The sequence below is a fragment of the Phascolarctos cinereus genome, unplaced genomic scaffold (assembly GCF_003287225.1).
Source record: "Phascolarctos cinereus isolate Bilbo 61053 unplaced genomic scaffold, phaCin_HiC Scaffold_5;HRSCAF=322, whole genome shotgun sequence".
NCBI lineage: Eukaryota > Metazoa > Chordata > Mammalia > Diprotodontia > Phascolarctidae > Phascolarctos > Phascolarctos cinereus.
In genome coordinates, this window is record NW_027555958.1 from 231,735,355 (window position 1) to 231,751,175 (window position 15,821).

At 42.8% G+C, this 15,821-nt stretch overlaps 1 protein-coding gene across 2 annotated transcripts; it reads left to right on the forward strand.

Annotated features, from left to right (window-relative positions):
- The first annotated feature begins 654 nt into the window (after positions 1-654).
- LOC110203296 (DLA class II histocompatibility antigen, DR-1 beta chain-like) lies at positions 655-15,390 on the forward strand. Of its 2 annotated transcripts, XR_002322895.2 has the most exons (6): positions 655-826; positions 5,819-6,082; positions 6,474-6,755; positions 7,132-7,242; positions 7,720-7,916; positions 12,487-15,390. XR_002322895.2 is itself a non-coding variant. In XM_020979754.2 (5 exons), exons 1-5 carry the CDS (start codon positions 745-747, stop codon positions 7,734-7,736), a joined length of 756 nt encoding a protein of 251 aa, XP_020835413.1. In that variant the 5' UTR covers positions 655-744; the 3' UTR covers positions 7,737-9,331. The 2 variants fall into 2 exon arrangements, 1 of the variants encoding a protein (XP_020835413.1); XM_020979754.2 differs by lacking the exon at positions 12,487-15,390 and having other exon boundaries at positions 7,720-9,331.
- Positions 15,391-15,821: the final 431 nt, after the last annotated feature.

Genomic DNA, 15,821 nt, shown 5'->3' on the forward strand with positions numbered 1-15,821 from the left:
TGGGCTACTGGACTGCTGCACCCCATCTTTCTTCTGGTTCAGCTGTTCCTGGGTTTTTCCTGGGGTGATATTTTCTGGGCTTTGAGGGATTAATACAAGAGGGTAAGAGTGATTCACCTCTTATCTGCCATCTTGGCTCCCAGAATTGGAATCAGAAATAGCTGCTGGTTATATTTTTAAGAAAGAGCAGGAAAGTGTCAAAATGCTGGAGAGGTCCCTGGCTGGGATCAGATTATAAAGGCCTTCAAATGCTAAACGGGGCACTTAGTATTTAATTCTAGGGACAACAGGGAGCTACTTGCAGTTTTTGAGCAGGGGAATGCTACAGTCAAGTTCATTATTCTTCTGCAATATTATTTAATCACTTTCATGCATTATAGATTCATGAAGAGAGAAAGACTGGAGGCAAGGAGACCAAGGAGGAGACTATTGCAATAGTCTGGGGAAGAGGTAACTTCTAAGGTCCTTGGCACCCATGAGATTCGAGGAATTCTGTTCTCTTTTCTCCCTCAGGAAAATCTGAGTATTGGAAGAGAATCTTCAAATGAAATCTCTGCCTAGGAACTGATGATGTAGTTCAGTCCTGATCCAGATTGGTTCTCCCATCTCTGAGGCTGCCCAATCCCGGAGCACACAAGAGAGCACTTAAGTTCTTCTTCTGGAAGTTTTAAGGGCAGTTTCTAAGAGCTGGGGACCACCTGACTGCCATTCCTCTGTGTCCCTTGTCCTTTCCCTGCCTCCAGGATGCTATGTGTGTGGACAAAAGTTCTGATGATGACCCTGCTAGTGCTGAATTCCCTAGTGGCTGCAGGCAGAGAAACTCCAGGTAAGTATAGAGCAGTAGTTCCCCACGCAGGATAGGTGGAGAAAAAAGAAAAATCCTCCTCTCTATATGGCTCAGACCAAAGAAGGGCTGGGGAGCAGGCTGGCACTTGGAGGGATGGGAAGTCAGAAGAGACTGGTCTCTGAAGTCCCATCATCCTATTGCTGTGCTCCCCTCCTCCCTTTTTTGGTTTTTTTTTTTATTGTCTCACCCAGGGTCCCACAGCTAGTAAGTGTTAAGTATCTGAAGTGGACTTGAACTCAGGTGCTCCTGACTACAAGGCCAGAACTCTATCCACTGTGCCACCTAGCTGTCCTCCCTCCTGCCTTTAACCCACATTCCAAGTATACTGTTGCTTCCCCTCCCTTTCTCTGTCCCTAAATGCATCCATTCTCAGGGGCTCTGAGTCTCTACTCTTCCTATCACACTCTCACCTAAACTTTCTTGCCCTAAACACCTTCCCATAGATGGCCAAATTTGCTAAACTAATTTCAACGTTGGTGTTTATAAGGTGAGAGATTTCTTATTTTGCTTACCCCTCCCTGGAAGAATGGGAGGATCTGAAAGCCTTTTGTGAAGCCAAGGTATTTGGGATCCATCCCTAGCCCTTGGGTTAACATGGTAATGGCAGCATTTTCCTATGCTTCCCTCTGAGGCAGGTCAGAGGCCAACTATGAGCTAGAGAGACCAAGGGGGCTGAGCCAGGAAGGGATTTTTTTTATCGTCATATCCCTTGTCAATGGGCTGAAGAAATATTCCAGGTTCAAAATCCATAAATTTCCACTTCTCTGTTCTAGTCAAGGATTATTTCCTGTTGTGACTGACAGATCCTCACCCAGATCAGTGACTGCTATAGTCTGTCTCCTTGCTACTGCTCCTAGAACCCAGGATCTGGATCACAGGACTTCTTGCATGAAGATAGCACCAATCACCCAATCAATAAGCATTTATTAAGTACCTTCCATGTATCTGGCACTACACTTGGTGCTGGAGATAGGAAAGGAAAAGACCCAAATTAGTTCCTGCCCTCAGGGGGCTTAGAGTCTCTCAGAGGAGACAACTTGTACAAATAGAACTCTACACAGAATAAATTAAACATAAATACAAACTAATTTAGGTACAAGCCTTCTCTCTAAGGCAAGTCAGAGGTTCATTAAACACTTCATGTGGACAATGGTGCTAGATCTTTGTCCCAAAGGAAGCCAGGGAATCTAAGAGGTAGAGATGAGGAGGGAGTGCATTGCAGGCATAGGGCGCAACCAATGTGAAAACATGGATATAAGTGATAGAATGTGGTGTAGGGACAATGAAAAGAAGTAATTTTGTGAGATCATAAAGTTCATTGAAGAGGGAGAATGTGTATAATGAAACTGGAAAAGTAGTTTGGGGTCACATTGTCAAAACTCCTCCGTCCTCCAAAGGGAGTCTTCTGGGCTATGACAGAAACCCCACCAAGCACAGCAAGATTTGCAGGTAGATAGTGATCAGATCAAAAGCCCTTTAATACTATTCCAAACATCTCCCCTACAGCCCATCCTGGCCCCCAGCCTGGCCACCACTTCCCTCATCAGGTTAATCATCTGCCTTGGATCTCTCATCCATGATGTATCTAGAAAACCCTTCAATTTCTTGATGCTTGCATCAGTACAACCCTCTGGGTAGAATGTCCCATGTGTAATTCTGATTGCCAGGGGCTGGGCCTGACACATGGAGCTGCCTGGGGTCTAACAGTCATGTCCTGAACAAGGGAAGCTGAGCAGTGGAATCTCAGCCTCAGCATGGCTGCTTAGTTCCAGAGACTCAGTCAAGCCTAGAGGCAGCCATTAGTGGAATGAAAAGGAAGTGATTCAGTGTAATCAGTCATCCAAAGTAGAGATGTTTATTAAGTAACTGTTTTCTGCAGAGCCCTGTGCTTGGGGACATGGGGAATACAAAGTATCAGAGACACCCAACTTACAGGAAAATGTAGCTAGCGACTCAAGTTCTTCCCTAACTGTCTGTGTGTGGTACAGAGGGCGAATTAGAGCAAGAGAGGAAAGCAGGGGGATATTCCTTTGGCATGGGATAAGCAAGGAAGGAGCAGGCAGGATCTGAGCTGGGCCAAGATCGGTAAGCATTTCTTCACTATATTACTTCACATTTTTGTAGTGTTTGAAATTTTGCAAAGTGTTTTTTTTTTTACAAATTATCTCATTGCCAATAAAACAGTGGGAGGTTTATAGGTAAAGAAACTGAGGAAGACAGAAGTTAAGTGACTTGCACAAGGTCATATAGCTAGCAAGCATCTGGGGCTGAATTTGAACTCAAGTCTTCCTGATTCCAGATCCAATGCTCTACCCCCTAGAACACCTAGATGCCTTCTTCACTTACTCAGGCAGTAATCACTGAGGATTCATTACATGACAGTCTGTGACAGGAGCTGTGGGGAATCACTAAAAAGTCCAAGAAGTTGCCTTTGCTTCTAGGAGCTTGTAACCAAGCTGACAGCAATAAGGCTGAGCACCAAGGCTGAATGTGGTACATGCCATGAGCATTGCATAAAGGACCAAGGCTGTAGGAATGCAGATGGTGGCCTTAACTTTTGGTGAATGCCTTCTCCTATGATCTTAGGCAAAGCACTGGACTTTACTTTCCTAAACCGTGAAATGGTGTATGTGTAATAGTGGTGGCAGAGAAGGGATGAGGTTAGATGGAATGATTGCCAAGATCTTTTCTAGTCCTAACATTCTATCAATTAATCAAGAAATAAGCATTGATTAAGCACCAACAATGTACTAGGGACTTTCCTAGGTATTGAGAATACAAAGACAATAATGAAACTTTTGTTGTTATTTCAGGAGTTAACATTCTATCAGATTATAGGGGTGTATATGTATCTGTATGTATGTAACAGATATATATATATATATATATATATATACATACATACACACATATATGGAGAGAGAGAGAGAGAGAGACATATCCATATCTATATGTGTGTATATACAAAATACACAAAAATAAATACCGAGCAGTTGTGTGGGGAAGGCACCAGAGTAGCTGAGACCCAAAGAAAGAGTTTCGTGTAGAAGCTGGTGTAGAGCCTCAAAAGAAACTAGGAATTCTCCTAGGCAGGTGAGGATGGAGGGCATTCCAGGCATGGGGCACAAAGGCTGAAGAAGGGAGCCGGTGTACTGCATATGGGGAACTGGCAGGAGGTCATCTGGCTGAAGTAGAGAACAGTGGTGTCAAACCCAAATGGGAAGAGGGGCAACTAACCCATAAATAATGGCCCCACGTGGACCACACATTGACTTAGACATATTGCTATTATCTATTTGCACCGTAGTTTTATTTTATTAAATGTTTCCCAATTACGTTTTAATCCGGTTTGGGACACACAGGGGTGGTGTCTGTCACATGCGGCCTGTGGGTCATATTTGACACCTCCACTGTAGAGTATATGAAAAGGAGTTTGGAAGGGGAGGCCAGAGTCTGGGAATAAAGTACTTGAAGTTTCTAACAGACAGTGATGTTTTGTTTCTAGAGCCAACAGGGACCACCAGAGGTCATGGAGCTGTAGGGTGGTCATGGTAGAGAGTGACATGTTCAGACCTTTCCTTTAGGGACTGATGTACCTTGCATTAGCGTGGGGAGAGACCATATAACTAGGAGTCTTCTGGCTGCAGTGATTATGGAACACTTAATAGGGAAGTGGTGACTTTTGAGCTGAGCCTAGAAAGACACATAGTATTGTAATGAGTAGAGATGAGAGACAGGGAATTCCATGTCTGAGAGGATGAGCACAGAAGGTGGCAAGCATATGATCAGTTAAGAAGAATTTATTTAGTGCCTATTGTGTGACACGCAAATTGTGTGACAAAGCAAACAAATAGACAAACAAAAACACAGAAGAGTCCCTGCTCTGAAGGCAGTTACTTTCTTTCATGGGAAACAACAACACACACACACACACACACACACACACACACACACACACACGCACACACACACAAACACACACTCACACACATATACACACCCATTATATGTATATACACACATACATACATATATACATACATATTCAATGAAAATATAAGGTTGTTTTTGGAGGGAGCGTACTAGCAGGAAATACTTCGTGTAGAAAATGGAATGTGAGCTGAGTCTTGAAGTAAAGAATTCAAGAAGACAGTGATGAAGAAGGAATGCATTCCAAGCCCGGCAGACAGCCAGTGCAAAGGCCTGGAGACAGGGGATGGTGGAGTATTGCATGGGAGGTGCAATAAGAAGGTCCTGGAATTTAGCTAGACTTGAAGAGGGCAGAAACATAATGAGGCTTGAAAAGGTAGGTTGAGGCCACCTTGGGGAAAGCCTTGATAAGCCAAGCAGAAGAGAATTTTATATTTTATGCTAGGGGTAACAGGGAGACACTGGAGTTTATTTATCATTTTGGCCACTGGGAGAGAAAGGGTTGGAGTAAAGAGAGACTTGGTGGGGTGTGAGTGGCGGAGATCTATTAAGAAGCAATTGCAATAGTCCAGGATCTAAACTAGGAAGAGTATAGGAAAAAGAGCCCAGTTGCTTTGGGGATACAAAGATTCTGTAAAGACATCCGGAGTAAAGAAGGTTCAGAGAGCAGGGAGAAGGATTAAGGTTGCACTTTGGGTATAATTTCCTTGCAGGGTTTGTGCTGGGTTGGTTAGGTGTAGACTTGCCCCGCAGGGAGGGGCAGGGAATTAGTATCTTGAATGTCAGCTGTGGGTGCAACAAAAGGAATAACTGCCTGAGAATCAGAAGGCAGGCATTTTAGTCAACAAATTTGCTGCCAAGCTGGGGCGGGGGCGGGGGGAGGAGGAGGGACTCAGAATGGTAGAGCAGGTCATCCGCACAAATATCAGCCTGATTCTTAGAAGAGGGGAGCAGGTGTAGCCGCTTTTTACCCCCGTGCCCAGCCAGGGTTTGGGGGGACTGCTGCCAGACAGGGCTGACCTGTCTTTGGGGCCCCCGCAGAGCACTTTATGGAGCAGATGAAGGCTGAGTGTCACTTTGGCAATGGGATTGAGCACGTGCGGTTTGTGGGGAGACTCATCTACAACCTCCAGGAGATCTTGCGCTTCGACAGTGATGTGGGGGAGTTCGTGGCCTTGACGGAGCTGTGGCGGCCCATTGCAGAGCTAATGAATAGCCTGGTGGAGGCCCTGGAGCAAGCGCGGGCCCAGGTGGCCATGTGCAGGGACAACTATAGGTTGTTGGAGTCCTGGATGCAGAAGAAGGGTGAGTAGAAGTGACAAGAGGGGAGGAGAAAGGGGAGAGGGGAAGAGGAATGGAGAAGGGAAGAGATTGGAGAGGAAAGGGGAGGGGATAAGGGGAAAGAAAGAGGAGGAGAGGGAGGGGAGGGAAGGAGGATGAGATGAGGAAAGGACAGGAGGAGATCAGATGAGGAGAAGCGAGGGTGAAGCAAGCAATGAGTGGAGTGTGAAGAGAGAGGGGAGCACAGAGTGAAGGGAGATGGGAGGAGAGGGAAAGGGAAAGGGAAAGGGAAAGGGAAAGGGAAAGGGAAAGGGAAAGGGAAAGGGAAAGGGAAAGAAGAGGTGACAGAAATGGGGCCTGGACTAGAAAGATCTGCTCTGGCTCTCTCACTCAGGGTCTTTCTTTTTTCTTCTAGTTGAGCCTCAAGTGACTGTGTATCCATCAAAGATTGCTACCCTAGAATACCCAAACCAGCTTATCTGTTTTGTTACTGGTTTCTATCCTGGGGACATTGAGGTAAGGTGGTTCCTGAATGGTCAGGAGGAGACATTTGGGGTTATGTCCACAGGCCTGATTAGCAATGGAGACTGGACCTACCAGATCCTGGTGATGCTGGAAATGATCCCCAAGTATGGACAAGTCTACACCTGCCAAGTGGAGCACTCCAGCCTTCAGAACTCTGTCATTGTGGTCTGGGGTGAGAATCAGCTCCTGATCCTTCAGACCCAACATTCCTCAGGACATGACAGCCTCTAGTTCTAGTCTCCTGTTGCCCTTTCTCCTACTCAACAATTTCTTGTGCTTTCCCTCAGTGCAACTCCCTGCCTGCAGTGCTGGGCTGCAGACTATGGAGACCTAGGACCTTGGCATTCTTAGTGGTCCCAGGATTAAAGCTAGCCTCCTTTGGGGACTCTGTAATCAGCCTGTATCCTCCTTTGCCCTAGCATAAGGCAACTAGGTTTCCCTTCCTCCTTCCCTTTAACCAACTACTCAGGCTTCCAGACTTGTCTGCTTACCACACCAAGATGGCTCCTAGAGGGAAAATTGTGATTCTTGGTGTGTCTCCTCCCTAGAAGCACCGTCCAGCTCTGACCAGAGAAAGATGCTGAGTGGACTTGGGGGCCTTGTGCTAGGGCTGATCTTCCTTGGGGTTGGCCTCGCTGTTCACCTTAGGAGTCTGAAAGGTGAGAAACTTGGGGGATGGCCCTGAGCCCCCCATGTTCTCTGCAGGGGAGGAGGTGGGGACTGCATTTGGCTGAAGCTCTGAATCTGGTGCAGGGTGAGGAGGTCCTCTGGCTCTGACTGTAGCTCTTCATCACCTTGACTTTAAAAAGGGAGCTGAGGAGGCCAGATCTTAGGCCTCAAAAGGTTTTGGAGAACCCATTTTCACAAAGGGAGCTCTTTGAGACATGTTGCATCCCAGCTCTGAGGGCCCACACATACCCAGAAGCATAGAGGGAGCTTCTTATTCCACTTTGCTCAGATGCTCTACTTTCTTCCCTTTCGTGGATCATGGATTCACCAGGGTTTTGTGTAACTCACCAGGGTTTGTGTAGGTATTTGTATCTGTCTTACATCCCAGGAAACCAAGGCCAACAACCAACAGGTAAGTTTCCTTATGCAGGTGGGGCTGGATTCTGATAACAACCTTTTCTCAATAGGTTTTGAAACTAAGTAACACCTTGGACACTGAAAGGGGAAGAAGTGATGCTGCTTATGGGCTCAAAGCCCTGCAAGTGATTCACCACTGTCTTCTGATAGTCTCCATCTGACCCCTGAGGCTGTGTGTCCCCTGGAGCTGGTACTTCTCCCCCCAGCATCTCTCCCAAACATGGAAGCCACCTGTCTGTACCACAAGGTTAGCACTACTGAGCCCTTCCCTGGAGTACCTGCCTCTGTCTGGACTGCCTGTGTAATTCCTCTCACTGTATGCCTCCTGTCATATTTGACCAGCTGCCCACACAGGGTCTTAGCTGGTGAGGGGAGGAGGTCTGTGCTTCACTCTCATAGACCTACATGTTGCTGCATGCACATTTTGGACATTTTCATCCCTGGAGTCTTGTCTCCAGTACATCAGAAGGGGGAGATTCCCCTGGTGTTGGGCAACAAGGAAATAGCAGAAGTGGGGAGAAGAAAGAAATTTCAATATTCCCATGTGGTTAATCCCTCCAAAGGTGCAGATCACACACAGCTCCTCCAAGTCTTGTCATCCTATGTGACTTTTGTGCTTGTCCTCCCATAAATCCTTCATGGAGGTCTACTCAGTGTGCTGGTAGCTTTCCTCTAAATGGCTTGATGCCATGTGGGTGGCACGGAATGCCATAGGCTGTCCACTGATCATCCCTTACACTCCCTACATGATAGCCTCACTTCCTTTTTTGGTCACACGTCTCTGATGATAACCTTTAAGCTCATTCTCCCCCTCAGTTCTTTAAAATTGGCAATATGCTACAACCTACACAGAAACACACACATCCATGGTGTGCCTCAATATCACCCTCTTTTCAATTAAAGTATTATTGATATACTCCTTTTTATTCACGAGTACAACCCCTCCCAACTTTCTCTACCCAGTGAGGATTCAAATGTATGTAACAAAGATGAGCAAAAACAGTTATTTAAAACCAACCACATTTTCATCCACTGTGTTTGACAGCCTATGCAGTATTTCACACTTACAGTCCCACATCTCTTCAAAAAGAAAAAATAGGTGCATATTCTACTCTATGGCCAAACTTGGTCATTGGGGTTACCCAAAGACCAGTTCATTTTAAGGCTCTTTGTCTTCATTGCCATAGTCCTCATCTCTATTGTTTTCCTAGTTCTGCATCAGTTCATGTAAATGCTCCCATTTTCCTCCAAATTCCTCATATCCCTCATTTCTTTTATCATATTAATATTCCAATGTATATGTGGTCTTCAATATGTTTAGGTATTCCCAAACTGATGAGTACTCAATTTTTTTTCAGTTCTTTGCCACCACAAAAAAAAATTACTATAAATAGTTGGTTTCTCAGATACCTTTCTGTTTGTGGTCTGTTTGGGTGTATATATTCAGCAGGGGATAAAATGCATAAAAACTGTAGTTCTGATTTTTGTTCAATTTGTTTTCCATAATGGATAGACGATTTCACAACTCCATTGAGAGTGGTACCAATGTGGCTGTCATCCTGGAGTCTAGCTAACACCATTTCCATCTTTGTCATGTTTACTAAGTTTGCGGGTATGAGATAAAATCAGAAATAAATCCTAATTCTTGGTTGGTTGAAACAATCTGTTATGGTGGTTAATAACTTGCTATTCCTTGGAGAAATTTACTCAGATCTTTTAACCACTTGTCTGTTGGATTGTTTGTCTTGGTCTTTGACATTTGTTTAAATTGTGTATAAATCTTGGGAATCAGACCTCTGTCAGAGTTATTTGATGCGGAATTTTACCCAATTTACAATTTCTCTTATTCTAGTGTATTGATATTTTTTATTCAAAAGCTTTCCAATTTAATGTCTTTTAAATTGGTTTGAGTATTTTGAGCATCCTACTCCAACACTTATTTGATCAACACTTCTGGCCTTAGCCATAGTTGTGAAAAAGCAGCTCCATTTATTCTATGGGTGTTGTCCATGATCATGAGGAACAACTTTGTTAGAAAAGGAAGTCATTTATTAGTGACAATTAGCAAATTCTTTTCTGCTTTCCTTCCACGTAAGAAGGTACTGTCCACGTTCTTCACCAAATTTATGCTACTAGGAGACCTGCAGGGGTATATGCAAAGGGGAATTGATAAAATTTCCCTTCCTCTGTTTTCCTTCCTCCTCTTACAGGTACATGATCTCCATGTAAAGGAGAGTGTGGTAAGCTAGCTGCCACACCAGAAAGGAACAAAGAAATCTGCCCACAGAGAGAATTCACATGTCTTTACGTGGTTGTTGACACATTTTATTTTTAGCCAGCAGAACTTTGTGGGAAGGACCCTGTAGTTTGTTGGTTCTATAACTTGAATCAGGTCTGCTGGACTATAAACAGAGGATTGCACTTCCAGGACATAGCACAATGTTTATAAAATTAACACAATAGTAACAAAACTGCTCTGCTTCTCTGTTCCTTTCTGAACTTCTGCTAACTGCTACATATTTTTTCAAATGTTTTACTGAAGCTCTTTTCTTTCTCTCTTTCTCTCTCCCTCCTTCCTTTTATTTCATTCTTCCTTCCTCTTTCTTCCTTTCTTCATTCATTCTTTTCCTTCCCTTCCTTCCTTTTTTCATTTCTTTCTTTCTTTACTTTTTCTTTCTTTCTTTGCAACTGAACTTTTTATCTCCTTTCCCCCAATACACACACTCTCTCTCAAAAACAAAAACTTACCCTCAAAACAAATAAAAAATGGTGAAGAAAAAAGAAATTGATATATTGATGTGGTCTGAAAGCATGTATCTCACTCTGTACCTCTAGGCTTTTTTGGGGGGTGGGGGGGAAAGATTATGCATTATCTATCTTTAAAGTCATGATAAGTCATAGCTTTTTTAACAGGTTGAAGAGACAGGAATGCTCCAACTTGTACCAATGGATTCTGGGATCTGGGGTCTGATTCACTTGTATGCTACCACTTTTCAACCTGAGGCTTCATTTATTACTCTATATTTATTTTATCTTCCAGAGCCCAACTGCAATCTAGGGCTAAACTGTGGTAATTGGTTTCTGTTTATTAAGCTTGCAGTCTGTTATTAAGTATTTAGCTTACAGTCTTACTCCAGTTCATTAAATATTAATTATTTAATGGATTAGAGAAATTTTCTTTTATAAAATCAAACTTACTTTTCAATATTTAAATAAGTATTTAAATTGTTGAATACATGCATATGTAATTTAACAACTGGAATTAAGAATAAGCCTAAAATCATAGAGTTCTACTTACAGAATTTTGGCTATGACTTAGGTCATAAGCCAGGTCAAATCTTTAATGTATCAGTAACTCTTTTTTCCATGTCCAGAAACACAGTCTCAAATCATTCATCTCACTCGATGTAAAGATTTAAATCCCCTCAAATATCTTTTTCATAGTTCTCTACAGGATTAGTCCTTTTTCTTCATCATCTCTTCAGTAGTGACAGAAAACAGCCTTTCCAAAACACTGTACTTCTTACTCCTCAGATTTCTCACAGAATTCCTATTAGAAAGTTTCTTTATTGTACCATTATTAAGATAGTTCCTATAAGGAAAGGATATCTTCTCGCCTGCTTCCTTTCTTCTCCACAGAATCTTCCTAGATACTCATGGTTTACAAATAAAGTAGATACCTTCTCCCTGACTTGGGAGTAATGCTTCATTTCCATCAGTCCATTTTCTCAGCTGACTTTTTAAACTGCCAGCAAAATATCTCTCAATTTTCTATTTCAGCTCTTTCTGGCTCTTAATATTTGAAAGAGACAGTATCAGTTTCCATACCCTCAATCAGGTAGACATTCAAAGGAGGAGTTGTGAATTGGTCTGAGTTCTTGGGTCTTTCAAGGTTGTTTTCCTTTACATCATAGTTGTTCTCTTGATTCTGCTGCCTTCACTCTGCATCACTTGATATGTCTTGCCAGGCTTCTCTGAATCTATCCCTTTCAATATTTCTTTTGGAACAATAGTATTCTTTTCTATTCTTATAATCTGTTCAAAAAACAGCCATTCCACAACTGATCTCCCTTTCTTTGTCCTCATTGGGCCTTAGAGGAAAAAAGGTCCTTTGTTTTGGGGGGCACCTGAAGTAAATACCATAATGTCCTGGAGTTGACAGTTGTCTCTTGCTTTTGAAGCTATGAACTTCATAGGAGAAAAAGGGGAGAAGAGAGGTTGTGAGTTAATGGTTCTCAAACCCTACTTGATGTATATCTCTTTGCTGTGAGGAAGTGGGACATGTAGAATATTTAAGTTGTTGGCAACACTGTGGGTACACATGATTGCAGGAATAAGTTTCATATAATTTGGGCATACCGAGTAAAATACAAGGCACAGCCTTTGAGTGCCACTGAATGATCTGGGACACTAAAAATATGTGAGGAAGAAGAAGTGACTTTCTACTGTGGTTGGCTCTGAAAGTGTTGGCATGAGTGTGATATTGGAAGAGAGAAGTAGGTAGAACGTGCAGAATCCTGCCGGATGCTATAGGAGCCATTTTTTTTGTTGTTGTTCAGATGATGTCCTTTCCCTCATGGAAGTCATTCTTTGCATGGGAGAAGCACTGAATTTGGAAGTGGGAGATTACAATGCATGGTATAGGGCAGCACAAAGGCTGGTTAATTCATCTGCATTGGCACTGTGGAAGGGGAATGCAAGTGTGGAGGGAAAATAAGATTGTGATTTCCAGTCAAGCCTTAGAATTTAAGTAGGTTAGAGCTAAAAGGGACCTGAAGGAGCTTCTAATCCATTGCCCCAACTTCCTTATTTTGCAGAAGAAGAAACAGGTTCACAGAACAATTTCCCAAGATTTCATGAGCAAGTCAGTGGAAGATCCAGGACTATAACCAAGCTCTTCTGTTGTATGATCCAAAGCTTTCCCAGTGTGGCCCCATTGTCCACAGAGATGTTGCCCTGTGTATCAGAGCTGGGGGCATCTCCCAAGTGAGGCTTATGCAAGTTGGTGTAACAGATCACCCCACCTCAAACTTCTCCTATCCTGGCCCTGCTTTGAAGGCAGATGGTCCCTGTAAGATGACAAAAATATACCAGAGTACAGAAAAGTGGGGTAATGTGGAGAATGGCATGAAGGTTGGGGTGGATGACTGGTTGGAGAAATGGAGCTAGATATGAGAAGTGTGAGCAGGAGATTGGAGGGGAAAGGGAAGGAACAAAGATGAAGAAAAGGCTCAGGGTAATATTCTGGAGAGAAGAAAGGTCAAAAAGGAGAGAGGAACAGCACTATTCTCATGTACACACCACACAATCTACAATTCTTTGAAGAAAGTATCACCACCGCTCATGTGAGAGCCCCATGGAGTCTTCCATGACATTAATCTGAGAGGTGACTCTGAAGAATGCAGCATCACAAGGTCCTTTTACAAAAATTGACCATGTATTTTTGGCATAGAGAAATTACAAATAAATGTCAAAAGGCAGAAATACTAAACACACCCTTTGCCAGTCATAGCATCATAAGAAAAATCACCAATTCAGGAGGAAAGAAACAGACCTAAATGAAGACTTCATAATAAAATCCTGAATAATGAGTACATAGAAGAACAAGTCATAGAAATAATAATTACATGAAAAACCGATGGTGAGACAACATACGAAAATTTCCAAATGCAACTAAAGCAGTCCTCAGAATAAATATGATTTCCTTAAAAATATAAACTTTAAAAACAGATCAACCAAATATGTATTTTAGCCTTCAAAAAGTCATCAAATAAATCCAAAATAAATATGAAGTGTATATCTTCAAAATCAGAGGAGAAAAAGATGAGTAGTAAACCAAAATCATTCTAGAACTGATTAATAAAACTGAAGGTCAATGTTTTGAAGACAACTAAAATTTCTATCTTTTAGCCAGCCTAATTAAAAGGAAGATGTCAGAGACAGTGCTTATTTAGGGGTAGAGATAATTCAATTTCCATGTTTTTTAATTCTCTACTGTGGTTAGATTACCATAAGCTTGGGGAGAGTGGAATAGACAAGAGATTTGACTCTGAGACTCCATGCATTTTCAATGACTGTCTCCCTTACCTGGAATTCTCTCTGTCTTTTTCCCACTACATATAATCCTCTATTCATCTGTCCAACTGCTCTTCTTAAAGGGCAATTTGGACCATATACCCCCCCCATCCCATTCAATATGTTCAAGTGCATCCGTGTTGTCTGCAGAATCCAACATAAAATCCTGTTTGGCTTTAAAGCCCTTCACCATTACACCCTTCCTACCTTTCTAGTCATGAATCCCTTCCCTCCTCCCCTACCTCCATGAACCCTACAATCCAGTGAAATTGGACTCCTTACTGCTTTTCTCATGTGACACTCTACCTCCCAACTCCCAAGTTTTCACTGGTTGTCCACCATGCCTGGAACAGTCTTTTTCATCTCTACTTCCTGACTTTCCTAGCTTCATTCAAGCATCAGATAAAGTCCCCCTTTCTGCAAGAAACCTTTCTAAGGCCTCCTTCATTTTCACACCTTCCCTCTGAGAAGACCCCCCATTTTCTTGTATATATCTTCTTTGTGCACAGTTGTTTGCATGCTGTCTCTCTCATTAGATTGTGAGCTCCTTGAGGGCAGGCTGTTTTTGTCTTTCTTTGTATTTCCTATTCTTTTCACAATACATGGTGCACAGTAGGTACACAATGCATACTTGTTGACTTTCATAATCTGCCCTTCATAGAATTTTATTATTTCTATTGCAGTAGTACATGTGATTGGTGAGGTAGGCTAGTACTAGTGTGGCAGCAATAGGAATGGAAAAGAGGGAATGATTCAGTGACATTAAAGTGGTAGAACTGATTGGGTGTGAGGAAAGAGGGAGAGAGGGAAAGTTCAAGTTCATTCTCCCAGAACTCCTGTTTTCTGCATTCCCCTCCTGGGTGGAGTCTGACTCTAAGGAATTTTACACCTTGCCTCAGTGGCCCTCTCACCCTGGAACTTCCCTCATGGTCTAGGACCTTCTGACCCTGAAATATCCTTGTGTCATGTTAGCCTCCTCTTTCCATTGGTGAGATCCTTTTGCGGGTCTCCATTTGGAACATGGACCTAGGCCAGTTATGCTTCCTTTCACTCCATCCTCTGCTTCTGACTCTATGAATTTTGCCACCATTCCTATATCTAAGTACTTCTTTCTCCCCATTTTATTTATTTTCTTCTGCATTAGATTGTAAGCTCCTCAAGAGTTAGGACTATCTTTCTTTTGTCTTCTTTATGTCCCCGCTACAATGACTGCCTGGCAAATAATAAGTCCTTAATGCTTATTCTTAGACACTTACCTTTCTCCATGATGACTTTTTCAATATATGTTTTAGGCATAGTATTCAAGCAAAGGCACTGCAAAATTTCTGTTAGGGATCTGTAAGGATGTAGAGGGCCACAGACAGTTCACGAGATCTCACTGAAGGGCTGAGGCCCCTCTCAGGTGTTGGTCCATGAGCCTTAAAGATTGCCTGGTTCAGTGCTCCATTCTATGCATCTCTAACTTCCCTAGTTACTCATTAGTCATTAACAGTGTATTTGTGATTGGTGGTAGGTAAGTGCACAGACTGTGCATGCACTGTCCTTGAGCACAGCATAGGCTATACATCATTGTAACTTGAGAAAGAGTTCCTGTTATTTTACTATATAAGTAAGTGCTTTGCTAAAAATAAATGGAGCTGCTGCCATCTTGTCTCCCGCCTCATCAATGTGTATTCGAGATAGAAGATCAAGCTGGTCTTGATTCTTCAGGTGATTGGGAAATCCTAGGTCCTACGTAGGCTCTGTAGCCGAGTGAGCTGGTCATGACAAATTTCTAATGCTGAGGGAGCAATAGGATACATGTTCCTCTTCAACATACAGAAATACACAAAAAAGAGTTGGATTCCAGGACTTAGAATGGAGTCTTTGATATTGCTGTCCTGAGAAGTGGGATGTTGGCAGAGCACAACATTCAGTGATTTGAGGAGGAAAGACTGAGGACGCATTTCAAGGGAGGATATGTAATAGAACTGTAATTGGAGGACTAGCTACTTGGAGCTGTGAGAAACCCATCTCCTCTTGACACAGAAAATGGGACAACATGAAGTCATAAAGTATGATAGAGATGATGTCATTG

Excerpts from the sequence above, each read along its gene's own strand:
- LOC110203296 (XM_020979754.2), top strand. The coding sequence starts at position 745 with ATGCTATGTGTGTGGACAAAAGTTCTGATGATGACCCTGCTAGTGCTG. Across the intron at positions 6,083-6,473 it reads GTCCTGGATGCAGAAGAAGG|TTGAGCCTCAAGTGACTGTG; the intron begins GTGAGTAGAAGT and ends TTTTTCTTCTAG. Across the intron at positions 6,756-7,131 it reads CTCTGTCATTGTGGTCTGGG|AAGCACCGTCCAGCTCTGAC; the intron begins GTGAGAATCAGC and ends TCTCCTCCCTAG.